Source organism: Aptenodytes forsteri, unplaced genomic scaffold (assembly GCF_000699145.1).
Source record: "Aptenodytes forsteri isolate BGI_AS27 unplaced genomic scaffold, ASM69914v1 Scaffold245, whole genome shotgun sequence".
NCBI classification, from domain to species: domain Eukaryota; kingdom Metazoa; phylum Chordata; class Aves; order Sphenisciformes; family Spheniscidae; genus Aptenodytes; species Aptenodytes forsteri.
Window position 1 is genome coordinate 770524 of NW_008795686.1, and position 18649 is coordinate 789172.

Consider the following 18649-nt stretch of genomic DNA (forward strand, 5'->3'; position numbering starts at 1 on the left):
AACGTAGCTCTTTTCTGGTCAATCTCTGCACAGCACATGAGAGCCTATTTATTCCCTCTCTCCTCTTCCCATCCAGTAACTCTCAATCTGCAGGCCAGCTGCAATAGAAGCCGGGTAGTGTATCATTTTGCTGAGCACAAACTTACTGTAAAAGCAATTTTAACCAACTGAAAGCTTACGGGAAGATCCATTCAATTTCAACAAGGCAAGTCACTGAACTAATGGTAAAAACTGAAAGTTGTACCAGTACAGGACAAAAAAAGCCCATTTTTCAGGAAATTAACATGTTGCATCCCCAGAGATGTGCAAATTCCTAAAAACTTACACCACAGGCTGACAATCTAGCTAGGGAAACATCAGTTAGAAATAGGAGCTGTGTTTATGTATATATTTATTTTCTTAACTTCCAGAAGATATTTAAGTATTGATCTCTTCCTCTAACAACCAACCACAGAATATAACCACCAGAAGTTGCCGGGTAACCTGAAGCACTCGTTGAGAACTAGATGCCACCACAACACAATTGTAGTGCAGATACATTAAAAAAACCTCACTTCAACAATAACAAAAAGAGTATAAATTAAGTTACCCACACTAATTGATTATAATTTGTGACAGTCAAAATACCAAAGTATGAAGCTCTGCATAAGAATACTAGTTCTGTATTACTCAAAACAGACAACTTGACACGTCTATTCAGTCATCCCAAAAGAAAGCAGAAATACTCGCTCACTATTTAATGCTCAACATAGAATCATTTAGGTTGGAAAAGACCCTTAAGATCATCGAATGTTGCACCTTTTAGGATCATCAGCCGCCTTCTCTCCCCCAGTGCAATGGGATCCCCAGAGCACGTTGGTCCAAATGATAACTTGATGTTGATTCACGGATGATGTCGTGCAGGAATCTCCAGACTTCCCCCTTTACTAGACCAGATTTAGATATTCTGGTTTTATTATGAACAGAAACACTTATGAATTCAGTGCTTGATAGTGCCTGACAATGAATGAATCAGAAACTACCAACAGCAACCATTCAAAAGTTTTCAAAGGTAACACATTTGCATATTGAAACTTCCACGGATGTCTCTCTTGCATGTCACAGTCTCCTTTTGCTCCTCATCAGTAACATCAGCATCTCAGTATTACTCAGTTTTGATTGAGTATTAGTATTTCCAGGAAAAATACAAGGTCAGTAAGCCCTGGACATAGACTCCTCTTTTCCCTGTGGACAGATGCAGCCCAAGATCCAGGAAGTTTACTCCAACCCCGTGAAGATTTGACCTGGAAGAACCACCACAGCAGAACACCTCTGCACTCAACATCTTGTTGAGTTAAATTTCTTTACTGAAAGAGGGGTTAAACATTGGAAGAGGCTGCCCAGGGAAGTGATTGAGTCATCATCCCTGGAAGTATTTAAAAGACGTGTAGATGCGGCACTTAGGGACATGGTTTAGTGGGCATGGTGGGGTTGGGTCAACAGTTGGACTCAATCTTAGAGGTCTTTTCCAACCTTAATGATTCTATGATTCTATGATCTTGTTGGACTTGCAAGGGCAGCTACCAATTTGGTTGCTTTCCTTGCTTCATATTTAAGGTATTTAAGATCCACATACCGTATGACACTGAACATAACCAATCGCGTCAGGGTCTTCCTTGCTTCAGGATGACAGTCCTGAAGTCTCCGAGAGCACAGCTTCCTTCAAGCTGCAACTGTAAACAGCAATTACCACTAGTAACCAGATTGGAAACAAACTTTCAGAAACCAAAGGGGATGCACACTAACTGCAGGAGCTTCTAGACCTACTCTGAAGTAGTTCCGTATCCATGATCACCACCTGGACTGCACCAAGCCTTCGAGAAGTCATCATCTATTGACAAGTATGGCCTATGTCCTAAGGCAAAGGATAAAGTCATTGATCATCGAATGTTGCACCTTGTAGGATCATCAGCCGCCTTCTCTCCCCCAGTGCAATGGGATCCCCAGAGCACGTTGGTCCAAATGATAACTTGATGTTATCACTTGATGCACTGTGTCACAACAGCTACTTATCCAAAACACTTTCCTTTGTCCTTCTGGATAAAGGCAGATACGGACAATCAAAGCACAAAGGGCAGGATATTGGCGAAGTAACCTGTTAAAACCAAAAAGCCTGAGAGGGAGGCAATTAATGAAATTCTTTTACGCAGGAGACCATCCCATCAGATCTTGGGTGACTGGAACATGAGAAATTCCTCAGTATCCTACGGAAGATGTAAGGTTTAGTGATTAACACCAAAATGTAATTTTTAAGTCATCACAGTCATCTTGCACAGAAAAAAATGATAAAATTCAATGAGTGCTTTGTTTTTCCAGCATAGCACTGATGTTTCTGCTCAGCGGAAGAGAAACCCCTTCAGAGCTTTGTAGTACAAATCTCCACAAATAACGCATTGCAAAATTATAACTGAAAACATTTAGATCCTTCTAGATGACAAAATGATGACACTACCACTGAAATAACTTGTGACGTATGGGCAATGACTGACAACCAGGTCCTTTTCTCACTTCAAGTCTCATAAACGAGAGGGTACTGGAGAGATGACAGCTCAGTTTAGCATAGCTAGTCACTGTCAGATAGCAACTTAACCTTTTTAAAGGGTATTGTTAAAACATTTTTCATGAATGCTGAAGTATTAATGCCACAGCCGCAAGTCTGGCTTCTTAGGAGGAAGGAATACCCATTCAACACAACAGGAGGATGCAAACAGTACTAGATGTCATACGAAACAACGCCTACAGCTGTTACTGACAACATCTAGAATGGGGCTGGCTGCTTTGCTGCTTTTCTTCTCCAAACTATTATTAGACAGCAGATTGCTGCCTCATAACACACTTTTAGTAATGGAGTAAAAAAACCCCACTGATTCAGATAACCTCATTTAGTACTACCGCAACCTGTCAAATAGTTTTAGGTACTTCTATGGTCCTGTCCCGGTTTCAGCTGGGATAGAGTTAATTTCCTTCCCAGTAGCTGGTACAGTGCTGTGGTTTGGATTTAGGATGAGAACAAAGTTGATAACACACTGATGTTTTAGTTGTTGCTAAGTAGTGCTTACACTAGTCAAGGACTTTTCAGCTTCCCATGCTCTACCGACTGAGCAGGCTGGAGGTGCACAAGAAGCTGGGAGGGGGCACAGCCAGGACAGCTGACCCAAACTGGCCAAAGGGACATTCCATACCATGTGACGTCATGCTCAGTACATAAACTGAGGAAAGCTGGCCGGGGGGGCCGCTGCTCGGGGACTGGCTGGGCATCAGTCAGCGGGTGGTGAGCAATCGCACTGTGCATCGCTTGCTTTGTATATTCTATTATTTTATTTCAATTATTAAACTGTCTTTATCTCAACCCACGAGTTTTCTCACTTTTACTCTTCCGATTCTCTCCCCAACCCACCAGGGGGGGAGTGAGCGAGCAGCTGGGTGGTGCTCAGTTGCCAACTGAGGTTAAACCACGACAGGTCCTTACCCTGGCATCTGCAGGCCATAACCTGTCATGGTTTTACCCTCAGAAGGGCTCATGACAAGGGATGCCTGATATCAGAGAGGTCACACAGAAAGTTTTGTGAGAGACCAAGACTCTGTGCCTCTGTTCTGAGTTCTCAGCTGCTGTCCTAAGCTTGTGCAAACCTTTCTGTATGACATTATAAACTGAAAATACAAAAAATTTACAAAAATGCATACAGTAATGTAAAATTATTATTTTTTATTATTTGATGTAAATTTTTATATTTTACCAAAGGTACTTCTATTCTTTGTTTACAAAGCCAAAAACATATCTGGATCACTTGCAAGTCAAAGAAGAGATTTCAGATGACAAAGAACATTTTTCAATGACCGGTTACCTGAGTTACAGTCCAATATTTAACTTCAGACAGTATCACTCTTAAGACTTTTTACAGTAAGAAATAATAAGCTTTTCAAGTCAAAACTTACATCAGTGCTTGTCATAAATTTAAGAATTCTCATGAACCAACAACATGAAATATCTTACATAACTTATACTATACATTTTTGCTTGCCTCTACAATAAATTAATACCCCGGATTAGCAAAAATATTTACAAAACCAAGATAAAACACGGTATAAAATTTTTTCAAAGATATATTTCTTCCAAGAAACAGTTTGGTACCAAGAGTGAAATTTCAAGTCTTACAAAATTGCTTCTCACTTAATTAAATTCATGAAGGTAAATAAATAAGATACAATTATACAAACAAACATTGATACCCTCATATGGGTTTATGCAGTAAAAGTGTGTATCTCTTCCTGGGAGTATCCAAGATCCTTCAGGTATCTGAAAGTAAAAAATCAGATTTGTAATATTAATATTTGGAACCCAAAACCCACCACAGACACAGCTGAAGCATAACTTTAGCACCACTATCTTGTTTTTATTCAGACACGCACAATGAAGTTTACCTTTGCAAATACATTTAGAAAACCTTTCGTGCCCAGGGGCTCATATGTACTACATTGTCTTATGGATCCTGAAAGGATTTCTAAAAATACAGATATCTATTTAAAGTATCTCAGATTTCTCAAGAGGTAGTATAATTACTGGCCAATTCCACCCTCCATGCACCTGACTTCAGCAGGGCTGCAGAAATGCAAGCGATGTCCATATTGGTTCAATATTTTGAAGCTGGGCAAGAGAAAGTTAGAGGGCCTTTTATCTTTAAATATATGGCATATAAAATAAGGAAAGTATTAGGTACAGACATAAATAAATGCATTAATAAAAATCGAGAGAAGTGCTTGTGATAGAACAGCTGCTTTGAATTTTACTTTTAGTAACTTGTCAAGCTAACACCAACAGAGAAAACTTATTTCTTATTATAACAACTTTTCTGTGAACATCAAATAAAAGCAGCATTTAAAACCTTGGGGAAAAAAGGTCATTGTTAAAGAGATGCTCTTAAACAGTTTTGGACAACTTACTAGAGCTCATGAAATTTACATGTTGCTGATATTTACTTATCTACACACTAAATATACTCCTAAACTATGATGCCAGGTGGTTTTTTTAAATTCGTTTTTTAAAAAACCTTAAAAACTTTTCTTACAAAGCAGAAAACAGAAGGCCATTTTTGAAAGGCTACCAAGTCAGAAACACTATAGCTAGTTAGGTTGTCAAATTTTAAAAAAATTCCTCATTCTCTAGTTCATCATTTAAAATACTCACTGTACTCCTTGTTCTGCAAAAGGTGTTGGACCACAGATGCAGATGAGCACTTTGGAGTCTTTTCTGCTTCTTTTCACAACCTCAGAGAGAAGCGATGAAGAAATCTTCCCCTGCTTACCCACCCAGTCCTTGGTTGGTTGTGAAAGAATGAATTGAACCTCAAACCTGGTAAGCAGAAGAATATTTCAGAAATATTCAGAAATATCTCTGATCAGAAATCTGCCACACAAAATGCAGATTCTTTCCTATGATTACTTTCTTGTTCTGCTCAGCTCCCACTGGCACGGTATCAGGTATCACAGACATTTAGTTGTTCCTACCAACCAAGTCAATCAAATCACCTCTAGTATTGTGCATTTAATTACTTAGCCCAATCTTTCAATCTTAAAAATTTTAGCTGTTATTTCACTGTACAAAGAAAAACAGCTGGTGCCAATTAAGATACTAAAGCACGGATTTTATTGTTCCGTTATTCACTTACACAAATGTTAGTGTAGCTCAGTACACAAGTAGTGAAATAAGAATGCTTAGCCAAACTTGTGAAAACATCAGTACAATTTCATTAATGAGAAAACACTATAACTGGTTTAAAAACCCCACTAACAGCATAGTTATTGAGTAAAAAACAAGCACTTGTGTATCTGAGGCTCCTAGTGAAAGGGAGAAAGGATTTTTACTGTAAATTCGCACAATGTCTAGACTATGAAGCTTTGGATGTGCCAGACATCACCAGGTTATAAAATAAATATTGATTTTTCGCTTCAGTGTTGTGAAGGAACAACTGAAATTAATTTGTTCATACAATTTCAACTAAGAATTAAGTAAACAAACAAAACATACTTCTATCATAAAATCTAGGCAGTAACAATTTATCTAGCAATAAAAACAAGGGTACTGAAATTCAAAGGCAACCTAATATTCCTATGTCTCCTGACAGAACTATTCCTGCTAAACTAAGTTAACTTTACATATGCGCTAGTGCATTTTAATCCATAATTACATCGTAATTGAGGAAAAAAATGCAACAATTAGTACATAAAAATGAAAGTAACGGGCCTGATTTAAACTTTAAATTTCTAGACAAACATTGAATTTCTAGACAATAATTTTCTCAACTAAGTGACACCAAAGAGACTTTTAAAGACTCCTCTGTAAATTCAGAATGTTGCTCCAAGGGTACACTATCCCTGTCTATCACTTCTGCGCTTCTCTTTGCATATCTGTATTTTCTATTGCTAAGGCTAATTTTCTTCACCTCCAAAAAGCTTCTCAGTTTTAACGATCGTCTCATCTAACATACTGTCTCCAATAAACATCTATTAAACACTGTCATATCAAATCCCTGGCTTCCTATGGGACCTACAGAACATAATGACATAGCCTGCTGCTATGCATCTGTGACCAATATAAGCACATCTCCTTCCACTCCCTAGGTCTTATCAAATTCTTACCTAAGAGTTTCCAGAATTGGGATCTGTCTTTGTGCTAAAGCTGTACAGTTAGTCTAAGCCCCAAGACTTGTTCTTCTATACACTGGGATTGTACAAGTTGTTCTCAAGACTTGTAAATACCTTTCATCTTTAAGAACTAATTGCTCTAGTTGGTTTCTCCAAAGTATGTCGTCATCTGTTTTGTTGAAGAAGATCAGCTTCACTATCCTTAAAAAAAAAAAAAGAAAAATTAACTGCAGATTGTTTCTGTATTTGAAACATCTGTTGAAGTATCAGAACTCACTGCATTATACAGAAGCCTTTTGCTTACATTTTGTTTGTTTGTTTTGCAACTCTGCAATCCTCAAATCTTTTTGCCACTAACCCAATATAGTATTTTTCTTGCTGTACCTGAAAGTCTGCTGGATTTGTGACCTCTCTTCTAAATGTCATAACCCTGTCTGCGGTTGCAACCTCTAGTTCAGGAACTGCTGTCCTAAGAAAAATAAAGTCTCTTGAAGTTACTAAGACCTGACTGAGAATAGAGTATAGCTTGTCAAGTTTCATCTAGCGGTTTCTCAATATTGTTTGAGCACTACTACTTCAGTTAATAGCTGGTATATGAACTCTGTACACCTTTTTAATATTACATACACCAGCTGTGTATTTCGAGAAGCTTATGTCAATACTAATTTCATAAAGATGGAATCTAAACACATAGGAGTAAGAGAAAATTAACTCATAACTTGAAGAGCAAATTACAGCTCTGTACCAGGTTATCTTATTCCTACTTTATTTGTTGATTTATACAATCTATTTACCTGGAAAGCTACTGTTTACAAGCATTATATTTGCCAGATAGTTCACATTAAAAATAAGTGCTCTGTCATTGAGGTCGCTGCTATTATCTTTTCAGATTTTTATGCTACAGTGGAGGTAAAACACAAAGACTGACTTTACAAAACAGAATCTACCATCTGATGAAGCCACATAAACCTAATTTCTCCTTTATTGCTAATGACAGACTAATACTCTGGGGACAACTGATAGAAGGCAGATGATCTGTTGTTAAAAGCAAGCAGTTCCTGAACTGCACCCCACAGGGCTTTAAGTTACTGTTGTTTTTTTCCACTCAGGCACAGCTCTGAGCAGAGAGAGCATGTTGCTGTGGTGCCAGAAGCAGTAAGTTCAGTGCCGTACTTGCAGGAAGCTGGAGCACTGGGATACCTGGCACAGAACCACACGGGTACCTGTCAGGGCCACCACTGAGGCTGAGCTAAGCCTGCTGGCCCTGCGCACCACACAGCCCTGCAATTCCAGTTCCGTAACAAGGCACTCCACTACCCAATGTCCCTTTTACATGTGGCCAACCTTGCTTCTAAGAGACTAGCACTAGACACAGTAAGTTTATAAGATGCTGCGCTGAAACTATTAATTCCTGTCACCTCATCTTCTGTACCTTGCAGAGAGCCATCTTTCACGCATGCGTATCACACATGCTAGGGCTTCTGCGGAGAGTTCATGATCTCCAGCTGTTCTTCAACTGCCATTTAAAAGCCAGTATTCTCCCAGCCTGAAGATACCACATTTTTGACTTCTAACCTTTTCCCCTTTCGCAGTTTGGTAGCACTTCAAGATTCCAGGAAATCTCTTACAGGCTACATCAGATGCCAAAGATAAGAGATCACCTTCTACTTATGAGAAGCACGTTCATTTTCTGCTGCCAAAAGTATAAAACTGAGGTATGACCGTTGTATATAATACACATCATCAGTAGTGTTATTGAGAGAAAGACGTTCCAGATGCATTACAACTCAAAGTAAGTTACAACGTACAAGCTTTGCAAAACCTGCCTGGTATAGAACAAAACAGCCCCAAATCAGCTATGCTGCATATTTAAATACTAAAATCAACTTATTCAGAAGCTAGCATGTGCCAAAAATCTAAGTTTCTTACACGCTTCCCATGGCCCACTTCCCTGGAAACATGGAAAATAAAGCTCACCAAGAACGTAGTGCTGTCAAAACTGGCATGGTGCCAGCGTTACTCAGGTGGGGAAAAAAGGCAACAAAAAGTGCACAGCAAAGCCATGCATTTTGTTCATTGGGCACAAAGGTAGAAAGTGGTTATTCGGAGAATAATGCTTTGAGACACCCTTACTGATACTCCCCAATGTAGACAAATATATCTGCTGCAGTACTGCTCAGTACTCAGCACTATAAAGAGAACAGAAAACCCCCAAACTTGGAATGAACTGGGAACAGTTTTGCTAGAAATGAGGGAGAAAACAGCTAAAAGGAAGAGATGGAGATTTGGATATGATCCCCACCCAGTACAGAAGAGCTGGTTGAGAGAATGATGACAGAAGTTTAGATAACAAATGAGAAACTTAATCATCTCTTTGGAAGGAAATAGGGAGAATCTGACATACTGGTAACTACTACAAGGGATGCAGGTTTTAATAAACTCAAAAACTGCTGTGGAAGGTCTTATGAAAAGCTGTATAGGGAGAGGAATTAAAGAGATCCTTACGTGATTTTAACACAGCGGAAGAAGAAGAGGTAGAAAAAGTTACAAGATCACCTTCAAAAACCAGAAGTGATGATGAAAGTGGAACACTACATTAAAAGCAAGTATGAGAACAGAGTGGTAGTTTAGGAATGAAAAGCTGGAGACAAAACAACTATCAAGGAGAATTAAGAATAGACTGCAAGCATCCTATACTTATTTGATAAGAGCATTAGCCCTCTACCTAGTGTTTAGTGCCTTTGTGCCTCAGTCTTCTTTAAGAAAGGTATCCATCTGATTGCAGTTATACACCACCAGTAAAAAGGAGCAAAAATCTCAACTTAAAAAGGAAAAAACAGCATAGAGGACCGATATTCTTTTTAAATTAATACTTTGGCCAAAAACAATTTGGCCTGTAAGAGCAGAAACAAGACTGAAGGAAGAGCATTATGACTTCATCACAAAAGGATACTGCAGACAGGAAGAGAACAATTTGTTTTCCACGTTTACCGTAGGCAATAAAAAACAGACTTAAAAGATAACAGGGAGTCTTTGGCTAGACAGTAAGAATGGAAATCCAATGATCCAAGCCCGTTACATCACAGCAAACGCCACGTAGGGAAGCTGCGGATTCTCCAGCGTTTGCAGTGCAGCCCCAGAGGTTCAGCCGCACTCATCCAGCTCTACAGACAGGGGCTTCTGCGCCCTCAGGTGATAATTCAGTCATTATTCAGATCCTTCCTCAACTTTCTGCAATTCATGTTCTAGTGTGTGCAATCCAAGCTTACGGCAATCGTTACTTTTCACAGTAAGAGAATTTTATGCAAATTATATTGTTTATATATACATATAATCTCATGTATATAAATAGTATTTATAAATACATACACACACATATTAAAGACACTCTTGTAATATTTTCCCAAAAGAGAAAGTGAGAGTTAAAGAGCAAATATAAGGCCAAGAAACTAAGTTGCCTAGAGCAGTCAGAAAAACGAAGCTTTAAGTGTCTGCATATAAACAGAACCTGTACCAGATCAAATCATTCCAGCGACTAACAAGCCTCCACGGCAAGAAGGAAAAATTCATTTACTTCGACTAGTAAGAAAACAGATGTTGCTGCATCCTAAGCTAACTGTGACCACTGAGTTCCCATAAGAAATTGTGCTGGAGAGAGTTAAAATAAGCCACTCTGGTCATCTTTCAAGGACAGAGTAGATACAAACACTATCTGTGCAGCAGTAGTCTTTCACACGTTATCTACTCTGTTTATTCTGGTTATGGATGTCAAGGTTTGCATCTTTTACTATGCTCTCCTTAGTTTTGCTTTCTTATTATCAGAACCACCTTTACCTGACATACTAGTTTTCCCCTCAAGAAGAGAAAAAAAAAAAATTATTCCAAATTCACTTAGTAGTGTTTCCCAAGCATTTTGTCAGATGATAGATTTATCTTTTGGATTCACAAAGCCAGCCAGCCACTTGTTATTCACTACTGACAATACAGGACGCTTTGGAAGAGCCAAATAGTACACAGTCTCTCTGCTCACAAAATAGGATTATATGTAATTGCTGAACAATAAACAATACAAGAATAATGTCTGAGTTAGATTTTTTTTTCTAGAAACAGTTTTCTGCAGTACATCATCCTTTTTAGCTTTACTATGAAGACTAGTGTCCAATTAATCTATGTTGTTTCAAAATGTGCTTCATAAAGACATAATGAACCAAAACATCCTGTGCTTCTATTGAATAAAATTCAGTATTAGAAATTAATCTCCATTACAAGAGTCCAAATCCAAAGGTACAGTAAAACAGTAGCAAGTCTGTTGAACTGTCCTCTGCAACAGTTTTAAAGAAAAGACAGTGCAGTTATATTTTTCATTTTTATACTCTCCCAAATTATAATAGTTCACATTGACAAAAATGTAATCTGCTAAGAAATTCTGCAAGATGTGATTCTAGTGAAAGATTTTTGCTAAAAGCAATGCAAGCACACCTCACCTCTATCAAAGTATGCCCCTACAGTAACTCTTTGAATTTCCTTTTAAAGTTGAGCTATTGTATACTCTCTTGCAGTTGTAAACTGACAATCACATCAAGCAGAAGTACTAGTTCTGGGGTTCTGAAGGACATAAGGGGCCAAAACCAACCTGTTCACTTGACCAAGAACAAGTAATGCTTCCTTGTGTAGATTTTACAAGCGGAGTACAGAATGCATATGCAATACACACCTTTTTATGCATTTGAATATACTTAATGCTATGCTTACATAAGTCGCGCTTTTCTGAAAACTGGAACTCATCTGGTAAAAATGTGTTACTGTCGCTTAGCAGGTGAAAACAATATAAAAGTATGCTAGCTACTCAAATAGATTAAAGAGAAGCTGTAACTAAACAGTTGTAAACCTCCTCAGTCCAAAAAACAGTGTCTACATTGAAATATTTCAATACTAAAAAAAGGCACTCAAATGCAAAGCTAGTTTAAAAAAAACCAACCACCCCTCAGATTTTCTACTTGGTGAGCTCATTTGTATCACAACTAAAATCCAAAATGCAAATCAGTCCATTTTGTTGATGGTAGCCAAGTATGTGTAAATTCCCTAAAGCATGCCAGCTTTTGGCATAAGTTGAAGAAAAATGCTTTCATACAATTCTGTTTTGTTAATTGTTTTATTAACACTGAGGCTTGCCCATTACGTTTCATCCTTCCTATGGATTACTCTAGCTTGGGGTTAAATCATAAGAAGTGTACGTACCGGAGGCAACTAACTTCAGTCAGAGCAAAATTCAGCAGTTTAACCATAGGTGTGAAGCCTGTGCCTGCTGCCAATAAAAAAAGATCTTCTGAAGTTTGAACCTGTGACTTCTTGAAGTTACCTTCAGGATTGCTGACAGAAATATAGTTTTCTTTATTTAAAAAAAAAAAAAAAAAAAAAAGGTAAACGTTAATGAGATGAAAACAAGCTAATTACTATTCTGATTTTTTTAAAGGCCCTTTCATATTGCCTTCGTCTTTGTAGTATTAGGGTTCCTTTCAGAAAGGTACTAGACATTTCACACAAGGATCATTCTTGTTGAAAGAACAGATGTTCAATTAAAATGTCTTCTCTTGATGGATTTTGCATTATATGAGTATACAAACATTTGTAAAGTCAGTGTTAAAAATCTACCTCCGTATCTGGAACAGAAAAGGAAGTGCATCTTAAGTCTAATAAAACAGACCTAGCTTTCTTTATTCGAAAGTACAAAAAGTTGTTCTAAGAGTATATACAACCAGTGATCAACTATAATGTGTGATACAGTTGACATATCTGAACAGTTAAACATGAACACGTTTGGAAGATCAGTCACGAGAGCTTTACGTAACAGACAACTCCTAGTTACAGTGAGGATAAGCCTGTACATTTAGGGCATGGAGAATAAGGTTTAAAAAAAAAAGTTGTAAGTATGTCCCAATGTATAAGTAGGTAAACAACAAGAACATCACAATACCCAGACAGTGAATCTGAAAAGATAAAGCAATTGCTGCAAAACCAAACACAAAAAAAATCCCAACATATACTTACCGATTTGTAGGTGGTCAAGTGCCTGTGTGAACAGTCCACAGGAATAAATTTTAATCATTAAATATATATGTGCACCATCATAGTGAGATGGTTCTTTGAAATCCAATGGCAAAAAAGGCAATACAGGTGTGTATGGTTTTACTACCTCTGTCCCTAGACAGAAGACAAAAAGGTAGCTGAAATAATATGAAAAGTACTCTACATCCAGCAAATTTACTGCAAATACCAAAATAAACAAACAGTAAACAAATAATCTGCATATCCCATAAAAATAACACCATCGCATGCTTTTATGCAAGTACGTTACTTTCCACTGCACCAGTTCTTATTACAGTAGCCTTCTACTTCCAATTAAAATCTTCAGGCCACTGTACAGTATGTTCCTTTTATACTACTTAGAAATTCAAAACACTGGAAGAAAAGATCTAGAGTCATCCCCAAAGAACATGAAAATCTAAACATTTGCATTTAATTTCAAGTACCACAGCTTGATTTTTTCTAAATTGAAATAGCAGATTTTTAGTGCTGCATGATTATATTTTCTTCCACTATCATTTCAAAAAGCCATTGTATAAGCATAGAAAAAAGACTGCAAGAGTTGGACACCAGCAAAGAATTATGTAGGGAGGAGGAGGACAAAACACTTCGCAATTAAAGGATATTTAAAAATTCTTCTGAGAAATCTCTCTACCACGCATAGTGCAATGCAAGTACAGTGACCAGCATAACCATTAATATGGAAATTTTTAATAGTAGCCTCAAAAAAAAATAAAACAGATATTTCTTTGACCTCCCATTTTATTTTTTTAAGTTCACCTTTTACAAAAATTTGAAGAATAGCACTTAAACAATGCTTTTCAAGACGCCTTCCTCTCACAACCTCATGTTATCATTAATATCATGTAACCGGAGTGTACAGTAGTGTTACCATGACTGCTATAAATCCCTCAGAAGAAGGGAAAAGGAAAAAGAAAAAAAAAGGAAAATTGCAACATTACCCTCGGCATGTCAAAAAAGCTGCAAACTAAAAGGAACTGACTAATCATACATAACACATATACAACGAGCTTAACCCCCTTCAAAGATGAACAGCACTACTTCAGCGGAGAGAATGTTTTAAAGGGAGAGTTGAAAGAAGAGCCAGTAAGGTCAACAGTAAATATCAGCCACCTCGATAGTTAGCTTTCCAGCAATATTAATCCAGTCTGTTCATTATTAAGCACTGATTGTGACCCTGGAAGCAGAGACCTTCTAACTACAAGCAGGGAATTAGTGGCCATGGACTTAGCATTCTCCCAAGACTATGAGAAGGGATTTATGTTAATATATCCATGGCTACATTCTCAATTTTTCTTACCTGCAATGATTTGTTTGAGGTAAACATGTTGTCCAGTGGGAACACGGAGATGTGTGCTCTTAGGCAACATTAAGCAGAAGAGCTTGGTGTCGTGGGTAACTTCCATCTTAGAAACCAACTTGCATTTCCTATAGAACAATCCTAAAAACATGGTTTTACTTGTCTCAATCTGTCTTTCTATTCTTATACATCTTTTAATAAGAGATAGAGAAAGGTACATGTTTCACTATATACAGTTATAAAAAGACTATAAACAGATGCTTCTTGTAGCATTACTTACAATTATTTTTCTAATTTTGGACTAAGGACTCATTTATAGCCTTACATTAGGCTTATAACAGACTGAATCTGTAAGTTATCAGCATTGACTGGGAAGAAGTAGAAAAACACCGAATACTAGAAGAAAGAAGAACCCCCTGTACTACATTGCACCTGCACTAAATTCACCATACGACTACAGCATGAATACATATATGCAGACTAAAACCAGCTTGGTTAATGCAAATGGCAGATAAGCTAGGCACAGCGCCACAGTCTTCAGGAACAGACTATCTAAACCCACCCAGCATCCCAGATATTTATTGGGCTGACCATCCTGCATTGTTGCAGTTTCACTGCTATTAGCACAACGAGAATTCCTGATACAGCTTTGCACAATTTTTCAGGTACATGGTACCAATACTTAAATGCTTACACATGACAAAATGAAACTAGCATTGTGCCTATATAGGCAATGCACACTTCAGCATTATCAATAAATATTCTGGACATGAATTGGTGCCTTTTGACTAACTAGAAATTATGAACTCCAGTTATACGTTCATACGCTTACTTAAATCAAGTACATGGTCATATGTACAGCACAAATTTTTGTTGATACAGCTGTTTTGGAGGCGAGGGGTTTCAAACAGTGCTTTTCAACTTGTGCATCAACTAAATGCTGTGCAAAAGGTAACTGAAAAAAAAGAAAGCATTAAAAAAAAAAATAATCACTGTGCAAGGTCTGCATTTCCACCAAAATTTTTCAAGACATTGAGAAAGAAATCAGGGAAAGAACACGGCTTAATCAGAATACCTACAAAAAACCTGTGTACATTCCTATTAGCAACAGGGGTATAAGACACTGGGAGAAAAGGGAAGGAACACCCCAGAATATTTAGCTTTGTTCAGGGACAAAAGGCAAATAAACTATAACAGCTTCACCAATACCTTATGGAAGCTTAAAAGTAACATGTTTTCCCTATACCCGCAATAGGCTCAGGGCAAGATAAGACATTTACTCTGCCTCTGCTACAGCAGGGGCAGTAACTGATCACTTATACTGGAAATGATCTCTGTGGCAAAGCACTCCGTGTAAGGCTGGCCAGACCTGCACCCATTTTAACTAAGCAGCCATCCTGATCTCTGTAACCTGCATCATTACATCACTTCACAGTCTAAGAGAGCATTTGAAAACACAACACAATAGAGGGCTATGCCCTGCTGATTACAGCCAGAGACTGCAGAAAGTAAGTAGGGATGAAGCAGCAAGGAAGAAGTACTTCAAAGAACAAAAGGGCAGAGATGCAAAAACAACCACTTAGTAGCTTTCACTCTGGAAAGAGACATGCTTAGAAAGGTTAATTTAGCCACAAATGCCAAATATAGGAAGGTATTCTTCAACTCTCAACTATAATATTCTATCAACTGACATAGGCCTGTTGCCATTGCCACCGTAGATTGGTATTTGACTACTTGGGAACAAGTGTCCCAGCTTTCCTAAAATACTGATGGGAATAACAATTGCTGCATAAGGCATATTGTAGAAATGCAATATGCCTTATGACAGCATATTGTAGAAATCTAGATACAAAACCGGAGGGGTAAATTGAAGATGACAAGAAATCATTTTTCCTCTTCTACCTTTAGAAGAGCATTTTTCAGCTAAACCTTTGTTTCAGCACTGCAGTATTTTAGCTCTAACCTGAAATATCAGCGTGATGATAGTACCACACTGCCTAAACAGGTCTGTAACTCAAGGGAAGTTTCATGGGCTATAAGATATTGGAAGCTCAGCCCAGCAAAGAATTAAAAAAAAAAAAAAAAAAATCAAGCAAGCAACAAAATCCCATGAGCAGCACTATCTAAACTTCATACTTCCAAAACAAACCAAAAAAAAAAAAAAAGGCAGAGAGAAGCCTCTTCCCTACAATTATCCCACCATGTCATTTACCATTTTCAATGTAAAATTTGTAACCAGTCCCAGCGAATATTTTCACATAAAGCCTCTCAACATTTGACAGGTTCATATATGAGAATACTTGAGCGTGACACGCTTCTAACGACACTTTCTGCATTGAAGCAATTTCAGTGAAGCGATGTTTCTTCCCCCCTCTTTTTCTCATGTTATTGAAAAACACTCAATTACTAGCATAAATAGCTGAGCTACTCATGAAACGGGATGAGATGCAAAGGACACAAGCGGCAACTCAGGAAAGTCCAACTAGGCAACACCATGAGGATGGTCTGGTCAAACACTGGGGCAAGGCTGCCCAGAGAGAGTCTCTGTTCTTGGAGATATTCAAACCTTGACTGGACAGCTTTGAGCAGGAGGTTAGACCAGATGACTTTCAGAGGTCTCTTTCAACTAAGTTAGTCTATGATTCTATTATTTCTTTAGGTCTTAATAATTAGAAGTACCTTGATCTTTTGTATTTTGCCCTGCACCAGCAGATGCTTCTTTATTTCCTGACTTTAATCACATGCTGATTCTCTTTTGAACAGGGATGAACTACCAGAAAATCTGTAATAAGTGTACATCACTTGTACATGGCCTAAATCCTGAAGTCAGCCAAAATTCTTTCTTGCGTCAACAACTCTTCTTAAGTGAGTCTTGCCTGACAGAGGGCTTATGCAAGTTTCCAGTGAAGTCTTCATTAAATACAAGACAAAATGTAAAGGAAATTCTAGGCATTGCTGCAGCTCAAGTGACCACTGCCATTGCTTCCCTGCTCTTACCTCCAACAGCACCACTAAAGGGAAGCCCAAGCCAGTAAGGCTAGCTGAACTTTACTCTTAACTTGGGGTACAGTTCGAGAACAGACACCAATTGCTGCACTTCAAAAAACACAAAAACAAAAACAACCCCACAAACAAAAAACCCCCCAAAAAACCCAAAATAGGCTTGAGAGGGTCTCAGTAAGCCAGCCTGTCCATTCTCCTTCACCAGTGTTCTCCAAGAGTCATTTAAGGACCGCTTTGAGTATTTCAGTAGTTTCATCTAATGAATTATCATTTTCCAAGTAACTTATCTGTACTACCATTTCCTTATTGCAGCTTTATTACCCCAAACATTCTGCTATTCCCAGATATTCTGGATTAAAAACCCAGCCAAAGAGTTCAAGACAGCTGGAGAGTGCTCTGCAACAGCGCAGTCAATTGCTGCCTGAAGGAACAGCCATCATTATTAACATTCCCTTCTTCAGTAAGTACAGGATCACTGCGCGTCAATTCAACCACAACAGGAACAAAAGAATTTTAAACAGAGAAAAGCTTTCAAATAATATTTATCCACAAAATGCTTAAAAGTTAAGGTTTTAAACAAGATGTTCCAGCTCAGCAATGTTTCTTTCTAATTGGCTTTATTTCCAAGGGTATAAATAAAGTCTGCTAGAAGGGTCAAGTATCTAAATACATGTAGTTATGCCTGGAAATACACATTCAGGTTACTAAATCTCAGCTGCACATGCAATTTGTGCATGGACTAAATTAGCATCAAATTCATTACATACCACAATTGCCACAGAAGGTGGCCATGGCATTTTTCTGCATACACTTGTTTTCTTAAATTATTCAAATACCTACTAGTGAGTTATCCACTATACATGCCTTCAAAGACATGATGTAAAGCCTCTGACATGGAATGAATTTTTCTTTATTAATATTTTCTCATGTCTTTCATAACATCCTACAAACTGCTTATTTTGAATGAGCAAACATTTCAGATGTACCAAAAGAATGCCTACAGCCCTGAAAAATGAAAGGCAGTAATTCCATTTCATAGCAGTCTTGAAGTAAAGCAAAACATCAGCAGCTCTCCAGCTATTTAAAAGAAGGTTTATAAAAAGTTTGTTGCAATTTGTTTTTAAAAGTTTGTCAATTTGTTTTTCTACCATTCTTTTGAAAAACAATACGTACTAAGATTGCAAAGTACAGTATACAAATAAATATGCTAAGATTGCTGTCAATTCTGCAGACTTAAGAATTACTTGAAAGGATATGGGAGGTTGGTAATATATCCCACAATCAGCTAATACTCTTCCAGATATTTGGGAGTGGAGAGAGAAGTTAAAAAACTGATTCATCAACTGATTCACTGTTTCCGGACAATTTTCTGACCTTTCCAACCTGACAAATTCCAACCTTTTCTACATAGAATCATAGAATCATTGAGGTTGGAAAAGACCTCTAAGATCATCGAGTCCAACCGTCAACCCAACACCACCATGCCCACTAAACCATGTCCCTAAGCGCCTCATCTACACGTCTTTTAAACACCTCCAGGGATGGGGACTCAACCACTTC

The 18649-nt window shown here is 37.8% G+C and overlaps 1 protein-coding gene across 2 annotated transcripts in view; it reads right to left on the reverse strand.

The window, feature by feature from the left end:
- Positions 1-3738: 3738 nt before the first annotated feature.
- The window catches only part of LOC103901770 (cytochrome b5 reductase 4), a 40443-nt gene continuing 25532 nt past the window's right edge, over positions 3739-18649 (reverse strand). For both annotated transcript variants that reach the window (XM_009282705.2, XM_009282704.2), the window contains 6 exons: positions 14087-14227; positions 12730-12882; positions 11920-12070; positions 6796-6882; positions 5225-5389; positions 3739-4336 (listed from right to left, as the gene is read on the reverse strand). In XM_009282705.2, coding sequence (XP_009280980.1) covers positions 4282-4336; positions 5225-5389; positions 6796-6882; positions 11920-12070; positions 12730-12882; positions 14087-14227 — 752 coding nt within the window. In that variant the 3' untranslated portion in view covers positions 3739-4281. The remainder of the gene's footprint in view (positions 4337-5224; positions 5390-6795; positions 6883-11919; positions 12071-12729; positions 12883-14086; positions 14228-18649) is intronic.